General features: G+C 33.0%; 1 protein-coding gene, 1 long non-coding RNA gene and 2 pseudogenes across 5 annotated transcripts; 3 read left to right on the plus strand and 1 right to left on the minus strand.

The window, feature by feature from the left end:
* Positions 1-878: 878 nt before the first annotated feature.
* On the plus strand, positions 879-1,669 carry LOC143577092 (uncharacterized; annotated as a pseudogene).
* A 7,543-nt stretch (positions 1,670-9,212) lies between these two features.
* Positions 9,213-12,212, plus strand: LOC143577090 (protein LAZY 1-like; annotated as a pseudogene). Its single transcript, XR_013143057.1, has 4 exons — positions 9,213-9,218; positions 9,302-9,368; positions 10,112-10,779; positions 11,952-12,212. The product of XR_013143057.1 is annotated as a protein LAZY 1-like (transcript).
* Positions 12,213-13,792: 1,580 nt separating this feature from the next.
* On the minus strand, positions 13,793-20,884 carry LOC143577084 (sphingosine-1-phosphate lyase-like). Of its 3 annotated transcripts, none has more exons than XM_077061022.1 (15): positions 20,638-20,884; positions 18,874-18,919; positions 18,429-18,580; positions 18,277-18,336; positions 17,949-18,173; positions 17,176-17,317; positions 17,030-17,080; positions 16,859-16,950; positions 16,264-16,390; positions 15,751-15,766; positions 15,073-15,180; positions 14,920-14,974; positions 14,668-14,814; positions 14,500-14,578; positions 13,793-14,077 (listed from the first exon to the last, which is right to left on the minus strand). In XM_077061022.1, exons 1-15 carry the CDS (start codon positions 20,841-20,843, stop codon positions 13,955-13,957), a joined length of 1,629 nt encoding a protein of 542 aa, XP_076917137.1. In that variant the 5' UTR covers positions 20,844-20,884; the 3' UTR covers positions 13,793-13,954. The 3 variants fall into 3 exon arrangements, with proteins under 3 accessions (XP_076917137.1, XP_076917139.1, XP_076917138.1); XM_077061024.1 differs by lacking the exon at positions 20,638-20,884 and adding an exon at positions 19,807-19,875; XM_077061023.1 differs by lacking the exon at positions 15,751-15,766 and having other exon boundaries at positions 16,248-16,390.
* Positions 20,885-24,579: 3,695 nt separating this feature from the next.
* Positions 24,580-25,913, plus strand: LOC143577093 (uncharacterized). Its single transcript, XR_013143058.1, has 4 exons — positions 24,580-24,665; positions 25,263-25,341; positions 25,624-25,669; positions 25,752-25,913. It is a non-coding gene; the product is annotated as an uncharacterized LOC143577093 (long non-coding RNA).
* Positions 25,914-27,147: the final 1,234 nt, after the last annotated feature.

The raw sequence follows: 27,147 nt of genomic DNA on the forward strand, positions 1-27,147 counted from the left end.
AGGTCTCCGCAAAGCCCAGATGGACCCGCAAGACACACCTTGAAGAGGTACGTCTGCGCAAAGACTAACTGGTCCCGCAGGACCCACCATGCTCTGAGAGATGAAGACCTTACACGCAGTAATCCAGCTGTTCCCGCAGGAAAGCCTCCCTTGGTACAGTACCCTGCCTGTTCCCGCAGCTATGGGTACAAGCCAGGAAGGAAGGCTACCCGCACTAACAGTAAGGCTACACGCATAAGGCACTAGCTCTTACACTTCAGCAATGTCACCTGAGGAAGGAATGAGCAAGGCGGGAATATTCCCGCCCAAATGAGCCAGTCCGTACGCTTCTGGAAGATCTTTTGTACTATACCTACCAAGGTATAGACAAAATAGACAAGATCTGACCAAAGCAGCCCATGAATCAATCACAGGGTGACAGCTCACTGACAATAGTACGAGGAGGAGCACGCTCCAGTACAAAATGTCACTATCAGCCGCTGCCTACCCACCAACTCCCATCGTGGCACGTACATAGCCCGTAGTTGGTGGAAAAGGAATATTATACAGCTGGCCGTACCTGCTTGGAAACCTACCTTCGGCTATAAATACTCCAACACCTTGGAACGGTATCATCATCTCATATTATCTTATCTTATCCTCTAGCTATTTCTCTCAATATACACCTATATTCAGAGCAATCTAGTCTGATTCTCACGCCGGAGGGTGGTCACAAGGAGGAACCCCCCCTTCTCAGTGACGAGCTCACGGTGTCTGTTTTGCAGGTCAAGAAGAATAACTATCTTTGCCGGACCTAACCCTCGTGAGAAACATCTACTTAACCCTAAGATTATCCGTAATCTGCCGGGGTCACTTAGTGTTTCTTCACACCACGTGTCCAAACAGATCCTTGATTATCTCAAAACACTTACTTAAAAAACATGTTTATCCCTTAACCACTCACACTTACTCCAAACCTCACCACCTTAATTATTATTATTATTACTTAAATAACAAAACATGTCCGGTGTACAACTAGCGGTGGCTCACGGCTTAGAGCCACCCAAACCTGCCGCGGACCACCACCGCCGACCCCCTAACATGATGGGTTCCATCCGTTGGATCTAACTCCAACTCGTCGCATTCGTCATGGTCTTTTCCGCCATCGGCCTAGTCCCATTATTCGACCTAGTGTTCCCCGCGGTCACAACCGCATATATCCTTATTCTGTCGCGACTCGCTTTTCTTGAAGCCGCGAAAAATAAGGAGAACAATAATAATAATAATAATAATAATAATAATAATAATAATAATAAAAATAACAATGATATTATTATTATTCAACCTAACACAATGTTACGTGTCTATTCATTAGTTGGAACTGTTATTGGACTGTTTTTACCGTTAGCTTATGTGTTAGGAGGGTTTGCTAGGGGTGACAATGAGGCGGTTAGATCCGCGACACCACAGTTATTTTTGTTGTCGTTTCAAATATTGACCGAGAATGTTGTTAGCGGGTTGTCGTTGTTTTCGGCTCCGGTTAGAGCGTTGGTGCCGATGTTGTATACGGTTAGGAGGTTGTTTGTGATATTGGATTGGATACAAGATGTTTGGGTTCATAAATCGCTTGATGACAATGCGCGTGTTCAGGTATATATGTATTGATGTTTTTCAGGCCAATGTAGTACACGGGTTTTGTTTAAACTGGTATATTTAATTAAGTTAGAAATAAATTGTGAAACTATTTTGGTTTTTAGAAGTTATGATTTTACAAAGAGTTTTGAGTGTTAATAAATGATTTGTAATGTTAAGAAAATATGAAATTTAGAATAAATAAAATATTGGAATATGAAGTGGGAAATTAATAAATTAATATGTGAGATTTTGTAAATGTATTTTTTTTTTTCCTTTTATGAAAATTTGGTTTGGTTAAGATTAGGGGTGAGGTGGGCAAATAAACCAGTTAAATGAATCGAAACCCAACTAGTTTGAAGCCTATTATGTATAAACCGGTTTGGAACTGATTGAAACCGTAGGTTCGGGACTGGTTTGTAATTTTTTCTATCAAAACCGGTTAACCGAACCGAAACCTGCCAAAAACTGGCCAAAACCGATCGTAAACTTGTCAACAAACCGGTTTCGACACGAACCGAAACTGATTATAAACAAGTTTTGACTGTTGTTGACCAAATCGAACTGGTTACAACCCAAACCGGTTTTTAGTTTTAAGCCGGGTTGTGCACCTCTAATTAAGATAGATTTAACATGTAATGTAGTTAGTTACCATATGATCGATAGTCTGGTTTGGTTTCGAGGAATTTGTAGTGTTAACACACAATTCGCAATGATGTATGAAAATTAGAATAAACAAAATATAAAGTCGGAATTAGTATATAAATCAATGTATCAAATTTTTGTATAGAAATTGTTTGAAATCTAGCCCGGTTGAGATGGACTTAACCAGTTATGTGGTCGGTTACCATACGACGTCAAACTAGTCTGTTAAGAACCCGCGGATGCTAACGTGTCATGTTTTGATTGGACCAGGATATTGCATGGTATTGGTTTGGAATGAGTCTAGCTAGGGGTGTTCAAAATTTGATTCGAATTCGAAACATTCGAAATTCGACTCGATTCGAATTCGAATATGAAGATTCGAATTCGATTTCAATATATTCGAATTCGATTCGATTCGTATTCGAGTATAGTAATCGAATACGAATTCATGATTTTTTATTCTATTCGATTCGAAATTCGAATTCAAATTATATAATATATTAATATATATTTAATTATTGATTTTGATCAAATCCGTAAATAATAAATGTCCAAAACATAATAATTAATCCCAATAACCCATACTGGTATTTCTTAATTTTTCCATAACTTAATTTTGAACTTATTATCATGTGGTATTGTGGCTACTTCAAACTTATAATTATGTGCTTTACATTGATGCTTATGGTTTTTGAAGTTTTTGACATAAGTGAACTTGAATCAATTTGAATTTATTCGAATTAGATTCGAATTCGAGTTTCAAATACGAATATAATCGAATTTCGAATATTGTATATAATACGAATACGAATACAAATCGAATAATCTAACTTTTAAATGAATACGAATCGAATACGAATACCAACAAAAAAAATAAATTATTCGAATTATTCGATTCGATTAACTTGAAAATTCGTTATTCGATTCGATGAACACCCCTAAGTCTAGCATTGGCAAATTTGGCATATTTTTCAATCAATATATTTGCATTTTTTATTCCATATTTTCTTCCAAGAGCATTTGAGGTACATTTCAAGGAGAGATATGAGACAGAAGCAAAGTTGGCTGCTGACAAAAGTCAAAATGAAACAAAAGATAAGAAGTTTGAGTAATGAAGTTAATTTAGTTACTATTCAGTTATGTTCTTGTGTTCTTGATTATTTTGAGTTCACTTGTTACATCTTTTTGTTTATATTGTTTTTTTACATTTTGGGTTAAAAGAGTAACTTTTGAAAAGTTAAAGTTTAGGGGCTATACCTGACAGCTTTGAGTCTCGAAGGACCTGTTTTACAGTTTTGATAAAGAAAGAATCATGCATATTCTAAGCCGGTATTATCGGTTCATGTTGCTTAACTGGGTACGTCACACATGGCAAATTAACGATAATATGCGTCTATGCAAGAGATAATCCGCACACTAGTTGATAAAAAAAGCATGGCCTTTTAGCGTGGTTAAATATTAAGGAACATAGAACATGTTTTTGTTATATTTATTGTGATATAAAAAGGGTAGTGCTAGATAAACCCCTTTATCTCATTTTTACTTGTAGCTGAAGTTCATGAGGTCGACATAGCCATTACGGATAGGTTATGTGTTGTGGGATAACTAGTAAGAGCTAGTTATCACGTATCGTGCCATGTCATTGCCATGTAGGCAATGAGGTGATAACTTAACTAGTGCGTTATGGGTTAAATTGGTTCACCTAATATTTAAAATAAAAGAAACAAATAAAAAGTAATCAAATGTATGTGTGTTTGAATATGATTGGTGAGTTTGAAGTGGACCGCATCCACTATGAAAAGATAACACCGGCATGAGAATGGCGCTGGAGGGTTAAAAGGGGATGGGCATGGCACTAATGTGGCGGTGTTGTGGTTTGGCGTCGTACTTGTTGCTGACACGGAGTATGGCGCTTGATAATTGATTCACAACGAGAGCCTAATTAATTTTATGAATCATTTACTATCCTATTACAAATTCAAATGAAACTACAATTTTTTTTATCAAACATATAAAAAGGTTCATCATAACAAATTGTCAAAACATAAACTTAATTAACTTTTTTTTGTCATTATATTTAAAAGTATTCCTGTTTTTATGATTTTTACTAAACCATTTTATGACCTTTTTTTCATATTTATAATGATACAAAAAGTGAAAACAAGTTATAGTTATTGTACTTAACCGACCTTTAGAAGACTATGTATCTTTATGTATATATTATCCTACATATTTAAATGTATAAAATTTTATTTATATTAATCAAATGTCTTGAATTATTGTACTATTTATTTGGAAATATTATTGTCACGCGTATACACTAATTATATGGGCTGATGGGCCTCATGGGCCGTGACAATTCATAGTGTAGTGATAAATAGGCATTTAGTAGCTTAAGGACATAATATTAGGTGATTATAAAACATATATTCCATAGAGAAAGCAACAAATGTAGGACATAACATTAATGTAATAATGTGACACAAACTATGAAATAAGTTACAAGGTAATGAAACATCCTATGTGCTTCTTAGTTTAGAATTTTCCTCAAGATTAATTCTATTTATTTACTTATAAGAATTATGATAACGGGTCGAAACATATAACTTATTTTTACCTATTAAAACATCACATGCTAACCCATAATTAGATATTCATTTCATAAATATTCGGTGAGATTATTTTTTAATTTCATGAGATGTTATAAACCGTTTAAAGGCTATCTAGGTTTGGTGAAACTCATACCCGTGAATTCGGATCAAATGCATGAGAAGCCTTCATTTACAAATAAAGCAATCCGGTGGCTTGAGAGAATGTAGGAAGCAACCAGAAAGCTTTTAAATGTTTCGTTTACCTGAATGATAAACATTTTAACTTTTAGAATTTAGTACTTAAAAAAGACTTTTACAATTTAATTTTATATAAATGCGTGTGTGTGTGTCTATATTTATATGTAATAAAAACAAAATGCGTTTGAATCGAATCAAACTAAAAATCATTAATTTGTAGTCGTTTTCGATTACTGAAACCGAATCGAATTTGAATATCTTGAATTTCAAGAATTTCGAGTCTGATTTCAATATGAGTATCTCTACTCTACTCTACTGATCGGTCCCGTTTTGAAAACATCTTTCAATATTATGGATGTACATAGTAAGGAAGAACCAATCTATCAAGGGACCTACATAGAGCTTATGAAGAAGATCTTATTATATAATTGACTACCCTTTATTTGGGGCTCCTATTACCATATGGATTTTAGCTTTAAGCACTAATATCATCACCATGAACTAGTGGACTTGATACCAAGCTTAACTAGAATAGACAAACAGAAGAGAAACATATCAATCATTTCTTAGGATTCCTTCCCTCGTGTATATGTTTAATTCGGCTGATGGGTCGACTCAGGTTATTTTAATCTCTAATGGAAGAAAACGAGTTAAAAGGAAACGTGTTAAAACTCGAAAGTGACATAATAATTGTTTCCGGGTGTAATATTGATATCTTAGCAGAGGTCACAAATTAGAACTGTATACGTCGTTTAGGGTTATGTTTTATCTCTAATAATTGGTCTATGAGCATTGCAAAGGAAAAAAAATAAGTTAAAAAAGAACGAGTAAAAAGGATTGAAAGTTGCCCGAAGTGTATTTTCAATGTGTATATGATATCAATAATTTTTTTAAATCAGATCAAAAATTATTAATTGTTGTTAATATTTAATATATCTTTGTGAAGCAACCTCTCTATCTTTTGGGATAGATGTACGGTTGGTCTACATCTCACAATCTCCAGACTCTACTAATAGCATCGCCATTGGTAGGATATCTATTGGGTATGATTGATTGATCTAAGTGAATATTGTTTCTAGACAACCCACCATTAGTCACCTCCATAGCACATTCTTGAGGAGTATAACAAGGGTTGTTCACAAGCCAAACCAGGGCGAGTTTGAGAGAGCCAGCTTTATCTCGATCTTAACTTAGTTACAAACCTAGCCAACTATGCTCGATCCGTTTCAATCCGAACTATTAAGACAGTTCTAAGTGTTGGTAAGTTTTGGACCTCAAGTCACAAGTCGGTGAACTTGGATGACCAATATTGACAAATCGGTCATAATTTATTAAGTTTTCTAATTACATTGTAATTAGATTTGGTAATGTTTTTACGACAAAGTTAAGGTTAGTCGGTTACACAATGTAATCAAGTTTTTTAGTTATATTTTTAGATCAATAAGACGTTTGGGAGTTATTCAGATATCGATTCACCACCTTACCGCATATACTATATATTGGTAGATTTAATCACCTAGAACATCAAAAACTTGTTTGTAAAACATAAGATTCTAAAAATGTATGGAAAATTGGTTTTAAATACTCCCAACTATCATGTGTTGGCAAATAACGGGCCCAACTTTACATTTGGCTAGTGATGGTCCCAACTAAAGACCTATTTGTTATTAACAGTCCGCGACTAACGGATGACTAACTCCGTTAGTCGGTTGCTGAGTTTGCACGCCTAGATGTCAAATATTACATATGTGGCAGCTTATGTGGCAATCGAAGTAATATATAATATATAATAAGTATATATATATATATATATATATGTATGTATGTATGTATACATGTGTTGTCTACTTGTCTTCTTCCTCCCTGCTTAATTCTCTAGCATCCACCACCATCGCCATCACCTGCAACAATCGTCGGAAAACAAATCACCACTGCATCACGTTTTTCCGGCTCCTCCCTCCCACTGCATACACCTACCCGCACCCACGTATTTCCGGCGAATAAACGAATCACCACCACCATAAGTAGATAGTTTGAATCCAAAAAAATCAAAAATCATTTTTCCAGTGGATTGTTTGAATTCCGGCAAGGCTCTTCGGGATATCAATTCGAACACCATTCGAGGTAATAAATATATCATTCAACTCGTTTTTATCAACCAAATAAAAGCCCTAAGATTTTAATTGCAATCTGTAATCAACTAACACGAATTATGGATTCGAATTGGAGCCCGTTTATAGACTTCTAATGAAAAAACCCACCATTGAAAACCTAGAACTAAAATTGACCTGAATTTTAGTCATTCGTTAGTCGCAGAACCTTTTAGGGTTTTTCTTCCAACGAGATGAAGAAGACGATTGGGAGCTCAATTCCATCAATTTGGTGTTTTAGGGTTCTTCATTTTGCTCAATTGGGTATTTTAGGGTTATGATTTTGGTCAACTACGTCACCTGAGTTTATAAAGAGATCATAGCTACGTAATCGTTCCACGTCAGATGGTTTTTAACAGCTGGATGGCCAACTCAGCATAATACTAACGGAGTTAGTCATCCGTTAGTCGCGGACTGTTAAAAACAAATAGGTCTTTAGTTGGGACCATCACCAGCAAAATGTAAAGTTGGGCCCATTATTTGCCAACACATGATAGTTGGGAGTATTTAAAACCAATTTTCCAAAATGTATCAATCCATGATTAGAAAGTACATGTGTATTTTCATATTCATAACTATTTTTAAGGTAATATGTTGATGCTCATTAAATTGTATTGTTCTTCTGATTTTATTTGTAAACAAAGTAAAATTATTTATTAATGTAGGACCATGCTTGATGTGACCAAATTGCTCAAAATAAATGCATCCAAATTAGCATGAAGTTGTATATTTAAAGTATTTAAACATTAAACAATAAGTACAAGCTTGAATATTTAACTGTTCATGTAACCATCAACCTAACCATAGAGACAATTTCATTGTAACTAGGGGTGCAAAAAGTCTCAAATAAAGCTCGTGTAGTTATCGAGCCTTGTATGTGAAGCTAGTTTAGGCTTGTGGAGTTTTAACGAGTCTTGTATGTTTTTAAATTCTCTTTGTAGACTTCTATATATTAGTTTTACATAGGGGAGCAAACAAGTCGAGCTACTCGAATCGGCTCCTTAAAAAGCTCGATCGAGCCGAGCTTAATTGAGTCTGAGCCCGAGCTCGAGCCTAAAAGCAAGCTCGTTTAATAAACGAGCCCGAGCCTGAGCTTCACTTATCGAGCTCGAGCCGGCTCGCGAGCCTAAACAATGCTGCCATTTATAAAATTTTTAAAATATATATTTAATAATTATTAATTAATATATATAAATGTTATGAAAAAATAATAAAAATAGCTAACTAATATATATTATTCCATACATAAATTTATAATAGAAAAAATATGTAAAAATAAATATATTTATATAACAAAAATGATAAATAGTAAATGAGCCGAGTCCAAGCCGAGATCGAGCTTTGAAATAGAGCTTGAAAAGAGTCAAGCTTGAGCTATGTGCAAGTTAAACGAGCTGAGCTCGACTCATTTGCACATCACCTAGTTGAGCTCGAGCCGAGCTTCATCTCGTTTAAGGTACTACACAAGCTTGATCCGAGCTTAGACTCGTTTAAAGTTTTTCTCAATTATATAAAAAATAATAATTCAAAACGTATATTAATTAATAAACGAGCTCTCATATGTCAAAACGAGCTAAGCTCAGGCTTAGCTCGTTTACACCCGTAATTTGTAACACATAAATTAGCACATTCGAAAAACGAGTTCCGGCTCTCATCACCACCGCCACAACCTAATGTAACTAACATTCAAGAAATGTTTTTGGCAAATTTCAAATACACTGCACAAAACCTAGGATCAACTCAAATGCATGCATATTGATATTACAACACATCACATAATGTGTCAAAAACATAAAGTAAAGGTGACTAATTAACCATTGACTATTTGACCAAATTATTTGATCTTTTGCACATGCATCCAGCCCCTTAACTTTGTTATTTCTATATGTTCTTGTCTAAAAGCCATGAATTGGAATTTCATAAACCTATACTAAATATCATAATAAATAGGAACCTTTCATATACTTTCACATTATCATATATCTTATTATTCACTAAGCTCTCTAGAGGATTGAAAATGAAGGTAATGTTATAAATATTTAGAAAATAATATTGTTACATAGTTATAAACTTATAATGATTCATGCTTGACATGTTTGTTTTCAGTTGCTTGATTGGATGCAGCATAAGTTTAGGCAGACGAACAATGAGCCGTCGACAGAATTTGCTCCAAGTACGTTATTATTCTCCCGTTGTGACGTTGTCCATTCACCTATATCATATTCGGCTCGTATTTAGACTCGTTTTACTCACATTTTATGATTTTCGAAGTTTATCTTTACACAAGCATAAAATAACAATCTCAAATTATATGAACCTTTATATAATAGTATGATACATTACCAAAGGAAGTTGGCCGGTTTGAATGGTTCGGTTTTAATGACTTGATGATTTACGGTTTCGAACTTGGAGCCATTTGTTTACCATTTATTATTTATGTCTATAATTATGTAATAGTATTTCATGTTGACAAATATCATTTCTTCTAAATGTATACAAAGTTATGCTTCAAAAAAGTTTATTCTGTTTAAAACCAACAAAACCAAACCGTCTACAGTAAAACCGTGAAAATCACCAGTTTGGTTTGTGTATTTCCCCAAACCATAATAACCAGTTAGGCTCAAAGTTTTGCGTTAAAACCGGCAAACCGGACCGTGAACACCCTTACTATTTTGAGGTGGCAATTTCAACTTATTTACCTATTAATGGGTTGATTCGGGCTGTGTTTATATCAAACGGGCCAGAACAAATAAGTTAAAGCGCCAACGGCTTAAAGTTTTCCAAAGTCTCTTTACTCCAAAGATTATTGTTGCAATAATATTATCTTGTTAAAAAAAAAATCCGCAAACTTTTTCTTTTTTGGAAAATGACCGTTTTAACCCGAACCCGTTATGACAGTATTCCATAATTAATGAGCAGGAAACTCTTGCTCATGTCTTCCGGGCCAGCCATCATTCGACGACATACAACTCTATCCCAAATCACACTACTACGCAAAGACTTTAAACAAACCGCAACGAGAAGGGCAGTTTCGTAAATCGTTCACATGCATTTAAACCACAAAGCAAACAGCAGCCGAAGAAGAAGACTCGGCTGCTGTTTTCTCTGAACTGTTTCATGGGTTCCTTGCAATAGGAACCTTAGCTGCAGAAACAGTAACTAATGAACCGAAAACACCAACTTTTTCCACTTATAATATTGAGGAAGAAACCGAACCGACAGATGATGAACTAAAGCTCATTAATGATGAATTGGAAAAGGTTTTGGAACCCGAAGGTAGGGAAAGTGGAGCGGCTGTTTGTCCGCTGCAAGACTATTTGTTCGGTTCGGTTATTGAGTTGTCGGAAACAGTATCGGTATCAGTAACAGCAAAGAAAGACAAGGAAAATAGAACATCACTTGGAGAACTGTTTCAGAAGACTAAAGTAGTTGAAGAGGTTATTAATGGCGGAAAACTTATTAAAACCGAAAAGATTAAAGAGAAAGAAAGCGAAAAGTCTGCGGTTTGCTTGATGAAGAAAATACTTAAAGGAAGAACACATTCATCTAAACACTCCACGGGCGATAAAAAGCCGTCGCGTAAGGTATACTAGTCATATCCGTGTTCGTTCGTTTAACGTTAACTGGAAAAACGATCGAACACAAACAATTAAACGAATGAAGGTTTCTTGTTCGTGTTCTTTCATTGAGAAATTGAGTGTGTTTGTATTCGTTGGTGTGGCTCGTTAACAGTATAAATGAACGGTTCACAAACATAAACAAATTTTAATGAATATATTAACGAACGTATGCTAATACCATTGTTTTAAAAACCGGTTCAAACTGGCCGGTTGAACTGGATTTCGCACAGCAAGCCGGTATTTTGAGTCCAGTATTAATGGCTGGTTGCTAGAACATCGTACCGGCGGTTTTTGTCTAAAATGCCGGTTCCTACCGGCAAACCGGTTTTATGTTCGAGAAATATTTTGATATTTGCGGCCCATATTTTTTTCAAAATTACTTTTAACCCAACAATTAACATTCAAACGTGTAAACTTTAGGACTGCTTTTTATAAAATTGAGTGCTTTTTGCATCATTTTTTTTCAATATGGATTTAACTTTTGGATTATTTTCTGTTATGGAATCATTTACATTTGGGTTTTTTTTGGATTGAAGTTACATTTATAGAAAATTATAAAGTAAACTATTCAACCGGTTAAACCTTCCGGTATAACCTGGTGCAATCGGTTGTACCATTTTTTAGCGCAGTTCGATAAAAGTAAAATACCGGTTTTTAAAACAATGGCTAAAACCATTTAATAGTAGACGTGAAAAAAAAAATCTGAGGCGTAAACGATTATTAAAACTAGACTAAATTATAGCGGGCCTAAAAATTTATATGAATATATTAACGAACTTATACAAACATAAATTAAGGAATGTAAGCGAATGAACTTAAACTAGTTTAAATGAACGAACGAAACATATATTCGCATTCATACGTTTAACTTAAAGAACAAAAAAGTTATGTTCATGTTCGTTCGTTTGCTTAATAAACAAACTAGTTTGAAATAACATAGATGATAGTTCACGAACATAAATGAACGAACGTGACATGTATTCACGTTCGTTTGTTTAACTAAATGAATAAAAGGTTATGTTCATGTCTGTTTGTTTACTAAATAACGAACTTTCCACCGAATGGTTCATTTAACATGCTGATCTTTAATATTATTCGAGTAAATGTCTAACATGTTATGTGGAACATACATGCAGATTTTACAAATGTTTCATAGGAAGGTTCACCCTGAAGGACATCCTATTGAACCCAAGTTTGAAAATAATATAAAACATGTTACTGAAGGCAACATGTTGTCTGAAGATGTTATATTTCCTATGGTGGATATTACTAAAAATGGCACTGTGGGCCACATGCCATCTGGATGTTGTGTGTCTGATTCAGATGGGAACAGAGAATGCTGGATAAAATCAGATGCTGACTGTAAGTATTCTAAACACTCACCATATATTATTTAAATATGAAATATATAGAATTTAATATTTTAAGATTTATTTTTATAAAATATAATATTAATAGTCTTTTTTCTTTTGTCTAAATGCATATATGCACCTTTTATGTTGAAGTGAAATGCACCGGTGTTTTTTGCAGTTCTCGTGATTCTTAACATAATATTGGTTCTGAAAAGAATGCGCCCCTATACACGCACATGCATATCTATATGTATATGCTTTCGATATTATAATACATATAAATATAAGGACGACAAAAAGTAATTTTACGTAGTTTTAAAAGTTTAAGTAATTGTAACTTTTAAAAAGATTTAAAAAATATGGTACAACCGATTTAAAAATATTGACTTTTAAACTAACTTCATCCCATGATTTTTAAACGGATATAACTTTTTCATACGCTAATAATATAAAAATATTAATAATAAACCATAAAATCAAAGATTTTATTCTTTGTAATTTGGGTATGTTATTGCGATGGTTTTTTCTAATTCAAAACAAATTTATCATGTTACAACTTACGTGATTATAAGAGTTTGTGTTCCTCGCTGCATAGCGTGTGCACCTCTCTCTCTCTCTCTCTCTATATCTATATACACACACACACACTCACACTCACATAAATATAGGGGCTCATTCATTGCAAGAGAGACCGGTTTCGGTTACAAAACCGTTTTATGCAACTAGTATATGTGTTAATATGATTTTGGCATTTTATTACTTAAAATTGGCTTTGTAGAATCAACTTCTGTATATATGTATAACTCTAACCAAAAGCAATGTTATCTTTCTTATTTGTTCATGTAGACTTGGTGCTGGAACTGTAAAAGACAAAAGATAAACAAAAAGGTGGCATGCAAGGTTATGATTGGTTGATTTGGGCAACAAGAAGCAAGATATGATGTTTGTGGGTGTATAATATTTTATTTTATTTTATTTTCATTGTGGTAAGTAATATAATGACAAGTGTTATATGAGCATTGCATTGTTAAAGTTTGTGAAGTTGAAGAGAATAAAAGGGAGTATATATGCTTCATGTATAACTTATATTCCTTTATATGCTTGAATTTGTGGCTTTGTGCAATGTTTTGTGGATTTAATGAAGTTTTTTTTTAATCTTCCATATAAACATATATTCATTAAAAGATTTATATAACCTCGGAGCGTCTAAGTTGCTTGTTACATAACATCTCAATAACAACGACAGACCTACGAAGGATTATTTACCATTCGTCCACTGGTGTCACTTTTTTGGGTTCACTTGTATATCTATTAACAATGTATAAACTTTTTCCCGGTCGGCCACTTTCAGATATTATTAAGACCTCCAAGATTTTTTTAAGAACTTTAAGAACTCGTAACAACCAATCATTTTATTTATTTATTTATTATATTTAATATTATTAGATGACAATTTTATTATTTGTTATATTTACATTTTACATATATGTGATAACCAAATTTCCATATATGTGTAATAAAAATAATAAATAATATGATTTGAGTTCCATATAAGAGTTCTTAAAAGCAACCGGTTTGGCGGACCATTAAACCGTTAAAACCAAAAACATGAACCGAACCATATAAATCTCAAACCGGCTAAATCAGGGTTAAAGAAAAAAAGATGATATTTTAATTATTTTACATATGCATCAACAAAGTTTGTAACTAAAAGTTTACACATCATCATCACACAATTTTCAATTTCCTTTGAAAGAATTGGATCCAAATACCCCCCAAAAATCATATCAGCATGTATTATCCATGTAGTCTACCAGTAACTCATTAACCATACCTCTATCCGGAATCTTCCCCGCTGCACCATATATCGGTGCAAGTCCTCCGCTTATTGGCCCCGGATTCTTTTTCACCTAAAATATTTAATGAACAATGGTGAGAAAAAACACACACACCTAACTAGCAATTTTAATTATTTATTTCATACATTTTATATTATTTGAGGATAGATTTGTCACCATAAAAAATTAAAAAAAAAACCCTGAAATAATAATAATAATAATAATATATAAAATAAATATATATAAAGATCATTACTTAATAGTTCTTATATTTTTTTGAATTATTTGAAAGTTCTTAATAGGAAATATATAAAGATCATACATTTAATATTATTTGAGGGTAGTTTTGTTCATCATAAGAAATTTAAAAAAAAAACTGAAATAATAATATATAAAATAAATAAATAAATATAAAGAACGTTACTTAGGAGTTCTTAAAAGTATTTTTGAATTATTTGAAAGTTCTTGATAGGCAATAAAAATTGGAAACTTACGGTTTGCACTGAATCCTTAAGATCGTTGAGGAATTCATCGACAACAGGAACGTGTTGAAGGGTCACACATATATGAATGCTGAAATATGAACAATAAGGTTCAAAATGTAATTTCCTGATTATTATTATTATTATTATTTCACTGAACAAAATTAATACTATTTTTACCTGTTGGGTCTTTGCAAGGGACTTAAATGCCAGCCTTTAGTGGACAATATGTCATTCACTTCAAATATGTCAATAACGTTAGAGCCAAACGCCACAATTGTCATATCGGGCCTTCCAACAATAAATAATTCAGGGATATCTTTCGCGCTACAAAACATTCAAACAATGGGCAGATTAGTAAATAGTAATTTCGATGTTAGCAATAATAATAATAATAATAATAATAATTCTAATAAAAAGAAGAGAAAATACCCTTGTTGTATTCTCTTTGATGCTTCCATTATCTCTCTTGTGTGTTCAAGGTAACCTTTGAAATTATACAAAATAATAATGATTGTTTAATTGTAAAAATGTGGTAATAAAAAAAGGCTAGAAATTATCAAAATAAAAATTTATATATGTCACCTTCTTGCCCTAAAGAAATCATGGCGGCCCAAGCCCCTGCAATCACGTTTCCAGGTCGGCTGCCAGCAATTGTTGGAGATACATATAGACCGCCAGACCACTCGGTAACTGTAGTATTAACATAAAATGCACTTTAAAAAAAGTATTTCAAATTTCGTACATCAAGCCCATAAGTAAACGTGGAAGTTTAAATCTGTTTACTTACAATTGGGTCGATTTAGGTTATGATTTATCATTAACGGGTTAAACACATATGACGAGGGTTATGCTTTATCGGTTTGGTCTCAAACCGAACCAAAAATAAAATATTCATTTAGAGTTTTTAAAGCCGTTCGGTTTTAGTTTTCAGTTTGGGTTCGGTTCAGTTTTGGTTTTTTTGGTGTTACTATTTGGGCTTGAAATATTTGGGTGTAAATCTATTTGTTTATTAACGATTAACTGATTATCATACATTTGGGCCTAAAATATTTGGATTACACTACATGTTAAATTCCTATAAATTACTTAACATTCATGATAAGAAATGAAAATCCAAAAACTCGGTTCGGTCTTTCCGGTTTTTGTTAGATGCAACATTGAAACTGAACCAAAAATTCGGTTTTTATGAAAACATAAAATCTAAGCGTCGGTTTTTGTTTAGGTTCGGTTATGAGAAAACATAGACCCAAAGAATCTTACCAGCAACAAATTGATGCTGTTTAAGTCACAAGGATACACAAGTCACCCAAATTCCAGCACGCCAGCCATCATCAAATATGAAAAAAGCAAGGACAGATAATAAGAGCGCAAACCCAAAATTCATGTACCATATAATAAAAACTTAAATATCGGTAAGACCAGTAAAAATCAACCAAAAAATTAATATTTATCACAAACACAAAATTGAGAAATTTGTCGACTTTAATGCTTAAAAGTTAACAAGACTTTCAATAGAGAAGTAAAAGTGTGAATTTTTGTGTTATATAAAACAAACATCAAACATTGGTTAGTTCATAGGTTTTTACTAATATTTAATTATTTGATCCTGATTTATACACACACATACAGCATAAATTAGATACTTTTTGAAAAGATAATCATGCTTCGCCTGTGTTACTAGAAGTTTGTAAATATATTACATGCTAAAACGATGAATTATAGTGACATAATTAAACAAACTGAAACCATATTGCAACTTAATAGACTAGTTACCTTCCGAATTTCATGGTTTCTGTATAAAACTATACTGGTTCCTTTGGGTGCCAACCCATACTTATGCACATCTGCTGATATAGAGGTCACTCCTTGGACAGTAAAATCAAACGGTGGAATAGGATACCTGAAATAATAATATTATGAATAACAATAGGGGTGAATTTCGTATACACCCCTACAAGCTTGTAAAATATCATATAGCCCAACTTAAAGGAACTTTTAGTTTATGACCATTTTACCCTTGTCATAAATATGATCTTTTAACTGTAGCGGCAACAACAATTTTAACCAAATCTCTTTTTTAGGCCAACTAATAAGAAAAATATTCTTAAGGGATAAATATAAAATCTTGTTGAATAAAATTCGGTGTATATGAAATCTTAATGTTTTAGAAAAATAAAGGTAAAATGATATTCTTAAATTATTTTGATGAAATAGGTAAGTTCAATATTTTAACTACTTTTTAAAGGAATATATGATAAATTGATATTTCTCAAGTTTGTAGGGGTATATACGCAATTCTCCCTTAACAACAACAATAATAACAATAATTAGTATAATAGTAATGAATAGAAAGCTAAGATAATCACACCCGAGTTTACGTGCAAAAGGCAACACAAAACCACCAAGACAAAGGTCAACATGCAGGCAAATCCCATATTTAACTGCTAATTCACCGAGCTCCTACAAGGTATAACTCCCAAAATGATCACCAGTGCACAAATTATTTAATAAGTTAATGACCCAAAAACTTTGACTTTACCTCAATTGGGTCAATGATTCCATGTGGAAAACCAGGAGCCGATCCAACAATCTGATTTGTAATTAAAGTTTGAGTTGTTAAGTTTTATGAACATTCAAAGAGACTGAAAAGATGGCAATCAGTAGACCGGTTCAACAAGCGCGTACCATTATGGTGTTTTTGTTGATATACTTCTTGATAGCTTTAACATCTGCTTGAAATTCCTTATTCACAGGAACACGCCACAGTTTTATTTTGAAATACTGACAAGCTTTGTCATAAGCCGAGTGTGCAGATTCAGGGATTACCCTGCACACAAAAATTAAAACTTTATAGATTACATGTAATTATTTTAACTCAAAAGTCAACTATTTACTGATAACAGGTTGACTCATTGCAGCCAGTTTGACCAGCACACTAAAACTATCTGTTTTTAACCGGTCCATTTTGACCCGTTACCCAACACGACCATTTGTAAATCATTACAGTTAAGAAACTACCTTATTATATTAATAATATAATTTTTAAAACCATATGCAATGCATTAGTTATTTGCAAAACACAAATTCCAAACAAAAAGGGTGGATACTGGATAAGTCGGCAGTCGGACTAACCCGGCCCAAACCGTTTAACCAGCAAATTAAAACACCAATTTAACCCGAATCCGTTTTGACTTTTGACCCATTACAAATCTCGCCCATTTTGTCCTAATTCATTTCAATTAAAAGAAATTGCCTGACTACTTTAATAATATGGTTTCTATCATATGTAATCCGTCAATTCTTTACAATAAACAAAATGGACAAAATGGGTGGAAAGTCAACCCATCATAGCCCAATCCGTTTTGACTCGTTACCCAGCATGACAACTCATCAACCCACCCGTATTGCGACCATAAATAGTAAAGTAAACTTAGGACAAACAGGAGAATCAAACCCACATCTCGGGACGTGTAATATTCTTTTTCGCCCTCATATAATCACGTGTTGTTTTGACAGCAAGTAATATACTCTCGGTTCCTCCTGAGGTCATATTGCCACATATTTTCCCTCCAGATGCCTTTTCTTTACTTCCAAAAAGAGCACCAGTCATCGCAACCACTTCTGCCTCAAATCTCACAACACTCTTGAATACATCTAAATGTAACGGGTTCGTATGTGCAAACCTAAAATAAAAATACAACATTAAATATTTGAAATGATTTTATGGTCTAAAAGATTAAGAAGATAGAATAGATTGTGAAGGTTAAAAAACTGCATCTTACTAACATTGAACATGCCTCGTTTATTAATGAAAAGTGACCTTCAGATTCATTTCCTCCAATATACCTGCAAAAAAAGTAATATATATTTCGAGTGTAAAAATAACAAAATAAATATAAAAAACTAATAATATCGCAGATGAGGTTTGTAGAACATACACTGTACCAGAACATCTGCCCTGCCAAGCTGGATCCTTTTGTTTTAAGTCTTTCATTTCTTCGAGAACCTTAGTTCCTAATCCCGTATTTGGAAGCTCGGTTTTCCAACCATCCCTTAAAGATTTACCAGAAGATTGTAATTTTTCAACAACCTGTGTTGTAGAACATGTTTACCATTTTTAATATAATTCATTCAAAAGATGATACATGTAATCTAACTATCAAACCTATATTAATATCTCATTTGGATTATCATAGGTTTAGTATGTTACACTCTAAATAAATTCATCTATTTGCTAGTACTTGCTACTTGGAAGTTGGAAGATTATACTGCTTGACTTTCATGTGCATCATATGACTAATAAATCACTCGAAATGCATGAACTCTTAATTAATTACATGTAACCTAAATATTTGCAATTTAAGAATTCAACATACACCATACCTTTTGTTTTTCAGCATCAATATGCCTCTGCACACCAGGCACCAACCTGTTAAGATTTCATAAGCAAATATCAATAAATATTATCCAAAATCACAACCGATGATATGTGATGCAACTAGGGGTGTAAACAAGCCGAACCAAGCCCAAGGTTGACTAGGCTCAAGCTCGGCTCTTTTTGAATTCTTTTTCTAAAGCTCGAGGGTCGGCTTGTGAGTCGTTTTTTCAAGCTCAAGCTCAGCTTGTTTATTATTTATTAGATTCACATTACACAACTGAGCTCAGCCAAGATTTAACTCATTAAAGGTCTCGAACACGAGCTCAAGCCAAGCTTAGGCTCGTTAAGTTTTTTTTTTTTTTTTAAATATACAGACATCATTAAACATGTAAATAAATAAATATAGTAAACAATTCGAGCCCGAACCGAGCTCGGCTATTTATTATTTATTAATTTATATACGTTTTTTATTATTTTTATATATTTCGAAACAAATTCTTAAATAAGCCTAAGCTCGGTTAATATTTAAACGAGCCAAAGCTCAGCTCGGTTGTAAAGTGTGAAATTAAAGAGCTCGAGCTACTAGGTATTGATTTCACAATACACAACCGAGCTCAGCCAAGCTTTGACTCGTTTAAGGTCTTGCACGAGAGCTCGAGCTGAGTTTAGGCTTGTTTAAAAAGTTATTTTAAAATTTATAAACATAATTAAAACGTAAATAAATTAATTAATAACTAGTAAACGATCCGAGCTCGGCTTGGATCATTTAAAACTTTAATTATATGCGTTTTAATTATGTTTATATATTTTTAAAAAATTTCTTAAACAAGTCTAAATTCGGTTCGAGCTCGTGTGCAGGACCTTAAACAAGTCAAAGCTAAAGTGTGAAACTAACAAGTTCAAACTAATTGAAACAATAATAATACGTGAACACTTACTTGACTAGTGTCATGAAGAATTTATTATTTATCAATTTCACATTACACAACCGAGCTAAGCCAAGCGTTGACTCAGTTAACGTCCTGCACACGAGCTCGAGCCGAGCTTAGGCTCGTTTAAGGATTTTTTTCAATATATATAAAAATAACTAAAAACGTATATAAATTAATAAGCAATAAATGATCCGAGCCGAGCTCGGATCGGATCGTTTACTAATTATTAATTAATTTTTATACGTTTTTAGTTATTTTTATATATATTGAAAAAACTCCTTAAACAAGCCTAAGCTCGGCTCGAGCTTATGTGCAGGGCCTTAACGAGTCAAAGCTCGGCTCAAGCTCAGTTGTGTAATGTGAAATGAAAGAGGCGGACTAATTGAAATGTTATTATCTAATTATCGAAACATAATAATAATAATAATAATAATAATAATAATAATAATAAGTGAATACTTACTTGACTAGTATCAGCCAAGCTTTGACTCGTATAAGGTCTTGCGCACGAGCTCGAGCCGAGCTTAGGCTCGTCCAAGGAGTTTTTTAAAAATATATAAAGATAATTAAAAACGTAGATAAATTAATTAACAACTAGTAAACTATCCGAGCCGAAATTAACAACTAGTAAACTATCCGAGCCGGATCTTTTATTACATATTAATTTTTATCAACGTTTTTAATTATCTTTATGTGTTTTAAAAAACTCCTTGGACGAGCCTAAGCTCGGCTCGAGCTCCTTAAAACGAGTCAAAGCTAAAGTGTGAAACTAACGAGTTCGAACTAATTGAAATGATATTATCTAATAATAATAATAATAAGTGAATGAATAGTTACTTGACTAAAGTCATGACGAATTTAATAACCGTGGCTTTAACTCCGTTGTCGTGAACCACTTGAATAATCGATTGAATGATTCTCGCGAGTAAAAACGTAACGATTGGAATAATAGCGATTGCTAGCGGTTCGAATTGAGATAAGAACGTGTTTGCGGATGCTCGTAGTTGAATCAGTGTAGGAATAATAATCGAAGATGAGTCCATGGTTTAATGAGTAATTGAGGATAATAGGTTAGGGATTAAATAGAGTTTAGAGTTTGTGTTTTGCGTAACGCGTTGGGTTTAATGGAGATTTGATTTTATTTGATTTGATGCGAATTTGATGATGTTAACAATGTGGCTGCCGCTATCATTTGCCCCATATATAAGTTTCTTTTTAGTATGATTGGATTATTTTGTGAAATTATGCGATTGTTGATTATAAATAAATTTGGATCCGGATGGTTAAATTTTCGGATTCGTATATTTATTTATTTTTGTTTAACGACTAATTAGAAACATTGACGGGTTGCCCGATTATCTTCATTCTACTTTCAGGAGGAAACTCACATATTTTGAAAATTTTTGGATACTTGGATATCTAAAATGAAATTATGTGAAATATTTTTATAATTATTAAATGATAAAGGTTATTTATAAGTTTCGGATATCCCAACCCATGTCTGAAATTTTGGATATCTGAGAATCTGATAGTCGAAATTTCGGATACGGATTCAGATAATGATATCAACTATCCGAAATTTCAAATATACGATATCCAAATTCTTGAAAAATCGGTTTTGAACACACCCCTAAAGCTGAGTATGAGTTTGTCTAGGCTTGACTCGGTTTGTTTGGTTTTCAAGAGATCAAGTTGGAGCTCAGTTTTAGTCTTGTAAACAAACTAAATGCTTATTTATTGTTCGTGAATTGTTCGACGAGTAGATTATTTATGTTTGTTTATGTAACAAAGATGATCAAACAAGCAAACACGAATACACGTTATATATGTTCTTTTTGTTCATGAACATCCGTCCATGTTTGTTTATTTATGTTTGTCCCTTTATGTTTAACATAAATGAGAAAACTAACGATTTAGCGAGTTTGACTGGAATGACAAACAAATGAAACCATGGTGAGGGAAATGCTAAAAATAGCTTTTTGGACATAAATGACAAAACTGGATAAGTAATGGGTAAGTGCACTACATGGATGATAGTAACATTTTACTATTCTAAATATAATAAAATTACTAAATGCTTATTTATTGTTCGTGAATTGTTCGACGAGTAGATTATTTATGTTTGTTTATGTAACAAAGATGATCAAACAAGCAAACACGAATACACGTTATATATGTTCTTTTTGTTCATGAACATCCGTCCATGTTTGTTTATTTATGCTTGTCCCTTTATGTTTAACATAAATGAGAAAACTAACGATTTAGCGAGTTTGACTGGAATGACAAACAAATGAAACCATGGTGAGGGAAATGCTAAAAATAGCTTTTTGGACATAAATGACAAAACTGGATAAGTAATGGGTAAGTGCACTACATGGATGATAGTAACATTTTACTATTCTAAATATAATAAAATTACTATAAATCATGTATTATACATCGGATTAAATCTATTAAACAATACTTGTTTAAATCTACGGGTCTTTTTGAATTCGAGAAGTGAAACTTGGACTTCGTCTTATTTATTATGCAAGCTTATTTAAGTTGGGCTTGATTTACCCTTTTAACAAGTTGATTTGGAATAGCTGATTAACGATTTTACTAGAAAATATGTTATTTATACAAATACTTCATATATTGAAACTAGGTTATAGTTTGCTTTCTGATCTTAATTCATATTTAACAATATTTATAAAGAATAATAAATCAAATATTACATAAATACAATGCAAATAAATATAAATTTCTTTATATAAAAAAATCCCACAATAGATAAGATAATCATAAAGGAATAGAAGTGAAGAAACACTAGATGACCCCGGCAGATTAAGGATGATCTTAGGGTTAAGTAGATGTTTCCCACGAGGGTTAGGTCCGGCAAAGATGGCTATTATTCTCAACCTGCAAAACAGACACCGTAAGCTCGTCACTGAGAAAGGGGGGGTTCCTCCTTGTGACCACCCTCCGGCGTGAGAATCAGACTAGGTTGCTCTGAATATAAGTGTATATAGAGAGAAATAGCTAGAGAGAAGATGTTGATACCGTTCCAAGGTGTTGGAGTATTTATAGCCGAAGGTAGGTTTCCAAGCAGGTACGACCAGTTGTATATAATATTCCTTTTCCACCAACTATGGGCTACGTTCGTGCCATGATGGGAGTTGGTGGGTAGGCAGCGGCTGATAGTGACATTTTGTACTGGAGCGTGCTCCTCCTCGTACTATTGTCAGTGAGCTGTCACCCTGTGATTGGTTCATGGGTTGCTTTTGTCAGATCTTGTCTATTTGTCCATACCTTGGTAGGTATAGTACAAAAAATCTTCTAGAAGCGTACGGACTGGCTCTTTTGTGCGGGAATATTCCCGCCCTGCTCATTCCTTCTTCAGGTGACATTACTGAAGTATTAAGAGTTAGTGCCTTATACGTGTAGCCTTACTGTTAGTGCGGGTAGCCTTCCTTCTTGGCTTGTACCCACAGCTGCGGGAACAGGCAGGGTACTGTACCAAGGGAGGCTTTCTTGCGGGGACAGCTGGCTTACTGCGTGTAAGGTCTTCATCTCTCTGAGCATGGTGGGTCTTGCGGATCCAGTTGGTCTTTGCGTAGACGTACTTCTTCAAGGTGAGTCTTGTGGGTCCAACTGGGCTTTGCGGGAACCTACCTCTTCAAGAAGGGTTGAATTTTAAGTTTTTTTTAGGAAATAAGTTTTTCTTCAAAATTAATGAAACATATGAACCACTAAAAAATAAATAAAAATGTGAAACACGGTACGTTTGATGGCTACATTTAACTGCTTGTTTGTGTCTTTTCATATGAATACACAAATTTAAACAGAATTGATACATGAACCCCGTACAATACATGTGGTCCACGATATAACATTGTGTTTGGTCGTCTAGATAACTACACAATTATTATCTTCCAGTGTATATAAAAGCAAATATTATCGAAATTGACAATTTTCCCGTTTTAGTCACACTTAGAGCATTCAGAGTCGTCTAGAAATAAAAGCCCATTCAAGTTTTCCTCAATTAGAAATATAACCCTTGGTTCCGGTGATATTTTTATTTTGTTCTTGTTCACCATTTCTTACCGATCGCATATTGATTTTCTCGGTTTAACTTGAAATTCGTAAACCGAATTTTAACAAAATGGGTGTTCATCTCTGGTTTTCTTGGTTTGTAATGGGCATGTTAAATATTTAATGTTCAATTAAACAATAATGAACATTGCAACTTTTGTAATACAACAATATCACACAGTAATACGTATGTGCATTGCAACATTTTTTTATTATTTTTTATTTATTTTATTTTTTTCCAGTGAAGAATAACAAAATATATTAATAATGGAAAACGGAAATTAATTTATTTTTTTTTTGTATTTATAGTTAAAAATAATTTTTAGGTGTATTTAAATTTTCTCTTTAAGAATTAGTTAGTTTTCTCTTGATTCTCTCTCAAAATCTGATTAAGCTTGGCTTGTGAAACCATTAATCATCATTTCCATAGTCCATATTGTGCCGCATCTACAACTTATTGTTTAATACAAGATTGTCAAAAAGGGTGTATTGGTCATTTCCTCATCTACCATTTTCTTGTCTTTTGCTATAGTACAAGAATATCAACATCAAATGTTTTTCTCTCTATATATATCCTAACAACACTATATCCACACATTTTCCATTTTATCTAGATCAATTTTCTCCCTTTCTCTATCTCTTTATCGTCTTCCTTATTTTTATAATCTGAATTTTTGTACTATTGATTTCCGGCATCGACACCAAGATGTGAACAGATGGTTGGTTTTTTTTTACTAAATGGTTTAGCTGATTCTTTAGCTTGTCCTGGAAATGGTGTACCCTCAAATTTGGTATGTTATGTTTATCCTTTATTCGTATTAAAATTAAAAGTTGTATTTGTTGGTCCAAGTTGTTCTTCATATATGTTCTTTTGAGGTTATTTTTAGATTTTTAAGTTGTTCTTCATATTGTGGATATTCAATTATTTTTGTCTAGATTTGATGATTTGATTATGGGTTGGCTGTTTGGGTCTAGGGTTTTAATTTTCTTGTTGAAATTGATTATGTTAATTGCAATTTCAAAAGCTTGATTTTAAAATAAATAAATAAATTGTTATTTATTGATATTGTCATAAGGGTTTGTTTTTTCCCTCGATGTTTTTGGTTTTTCAAATAATACTTGATTTTCGAAATAAAAATAGAAATTGATTTTGAGTTTTGAGGTTGTAGGTTCGTTTATGTATTTCATAATTATTAGAGTTAGATATGTGTTTTGTAATGTATTGACTATGGTTTTAGTTTTGTTAATGCTTGTTAATAGTATTGACATGGTTTTTGACTTGAGGTTTATTTTGAGGATTTAGTTTATAGGGTATGCTACTTTGCTCATGTTTATTTATTTATTTTTTAAAGTTTTCTTAATCAATGATATGTTTTCGGAATTTTTAGGCTTGATGGAGCATAAGATTTAGAGGCTATGGAGCATTTATTTCTAGTCAACAATTCCGACCACTATCTAACTCACCATGTACAAAGTAAATCATAAAACTAACATATGTTTTAAACAATTCTTAGCTAAATGTCATGTAATTTAAGTGAACTTTTCTTGAAACAACAATGAAGTTTAGTTGTACCAAATGTCAATCAATTTAAGAAAACGCTAAGGCTCTGTATACATACACACTTCAACACTTTCTCTCTTAAAGTTATCCTAGCGGAATTCAACAGCAAACACCATCACATTCAATTTTCAAGATTTACACAAGGGATATGCTTTATTAGTTATATTATATTATGTTGTTTTTGTTAGGTTTAGAAGTTAGCATGGAGTCATCACCATCATGTCTCGTTTCACGGTAAGTTTGATTTTGCTCATATATAGTCTAAGGTTAATCTAGAGTTTCCTTCCTTCCTTAACGTTGACATGTTTTGTTTCAGGGTTTTGGTGTGCGCTCTATCTTTGCATCGAATCTCCTTCATGGGGGCACTAGCGATTATTAATACTCAAATAACAAAATAAAACCAATTTGCTTTTGAAATTAATGGTCGGCATGGATTGTTTATGATCATTGCCATTGTCGCGTTATTTGGAGTTGAAATCACATCCAGAGTCTTGTTCCGTATAAAGCACTCGTCTATTGTAGTACGGAAAAAAATAACAACACACCCACTAAGTGACAAGTTTCTTTGATAGAGTGGCAACCATTTGAAATACCAATAACATGAACAAGGTTTTTTTATTATAACATTTAAACGGAATATAACGTTTTTTTCAACCAAAAAACGTTGAAAAAACGAACAAGTACATGGATGGAACCTAAGTAGAGAAACTCAAGTACAACCCACACAACAATAACAATGGCATGAAGAATCACAAAGGTCTCAACCAAGGCTCTTTGGCGCATGGCATGGGCGACAATGGACATGAATAAGCCTATCCCGCCATTGCCATAGTAAATAACAAGAAGAATTCTCACCAGCAAATATCGAGTAGGATTTTTGAAGGCTATCATGTATACTACCATAGAGAAGGCTACACAAAAAATGGATATAGCCAAAGATATCACACCAAAAGTCATGCCATGAGCAAGCCTGTCACTAGGGAGTCGCCGATAAACTGAAGATTCCCAAGAGTACTAAACTAAATAGATAAATAAAAAATAGATAAAAAAAAAGAAAAAAATAGTTATTTAATATATTTAGATTTAGTTATCGATAAAAAAAGATATACAAATTAATAATATATTTGATCTAGATTAAATGAAATCCATGATTCAGTATATTACTTATTAAACTTAATTCAAATTATTTTCTATATGAATTGAATTAGAGTATCCGATGCTCATGATTGTCAGCTTGTCAAGAAACCTCTTCCTATAACTGATATTGAAAAAAAAAAAAACATTAGATAACCGTAAGATAAAAACAACAAAAAGATTAATAGGGGTGTTACCTTTTATCATCATCTTCAACTGGTTTCTTAACCAGTGGTTTGCGCTCATCTGCATCCACAAGTGCATTCTTCTCCATATCTAAATCATCTTCACTGTGTCACACCAAACACAATAGTTAGAACAAAAATATATAGATAATTTAAACAGATAAATCAATCAATTAACATATGGTTTAGTGAAAATAGTAGCAATAACCATGTAATAACTGTTTAAACATATAAATTTATGCATACATTCAGATCTAAGATGCATCACCAACCAGAATGTAGAGAACTAAATTATAATCCAAAGTACCGATGCAGCAAAATGATTTATAATCTAAACTACAAAAATGCACTTACATATGCTTTATGACACTTATGATTTATTTGGGTTTTAAG

This window comes from Bidens hawaiensis, unplaced genomic scaffold, assembly GCF_021521415.1.
Source record: "Bidens hawaiensis isolate Kalapana, Puna unplaced genomic scaffold, B.hawaiensis_p1.1 tig00028461_1, whole genome shotgun sequence".
NCBI classification, from domain to species: Eukaryota; Viridiplantae; Streptophyta; class Magnoliopsida; order Asterales; family Asteraceae; genus Bidens; species Bidens hawaiensis.

Coding starts and splice junctions, on each gene's coding strand:
- LOC143577084 (XM_077061022.1), bottom strand. CDS start 20,843: ATGGACTCATCTTCGATTATTATTCCTACACTGATTCAACTACGAGCA. Junction 18,581..18,873: donor TTGATGCTGAAAAACAAAAG/GTATGGTGTATG, acceptor TCTACAACACAG/GTTGTTGAAAAATTACAATC. Junction 14,579..14,667: donor CCCTTGCAAAGACCCAACAG/GTAAAAATAGTA, acceptor TTCATATTTCAG/CATTCATATATGTGTGACCC.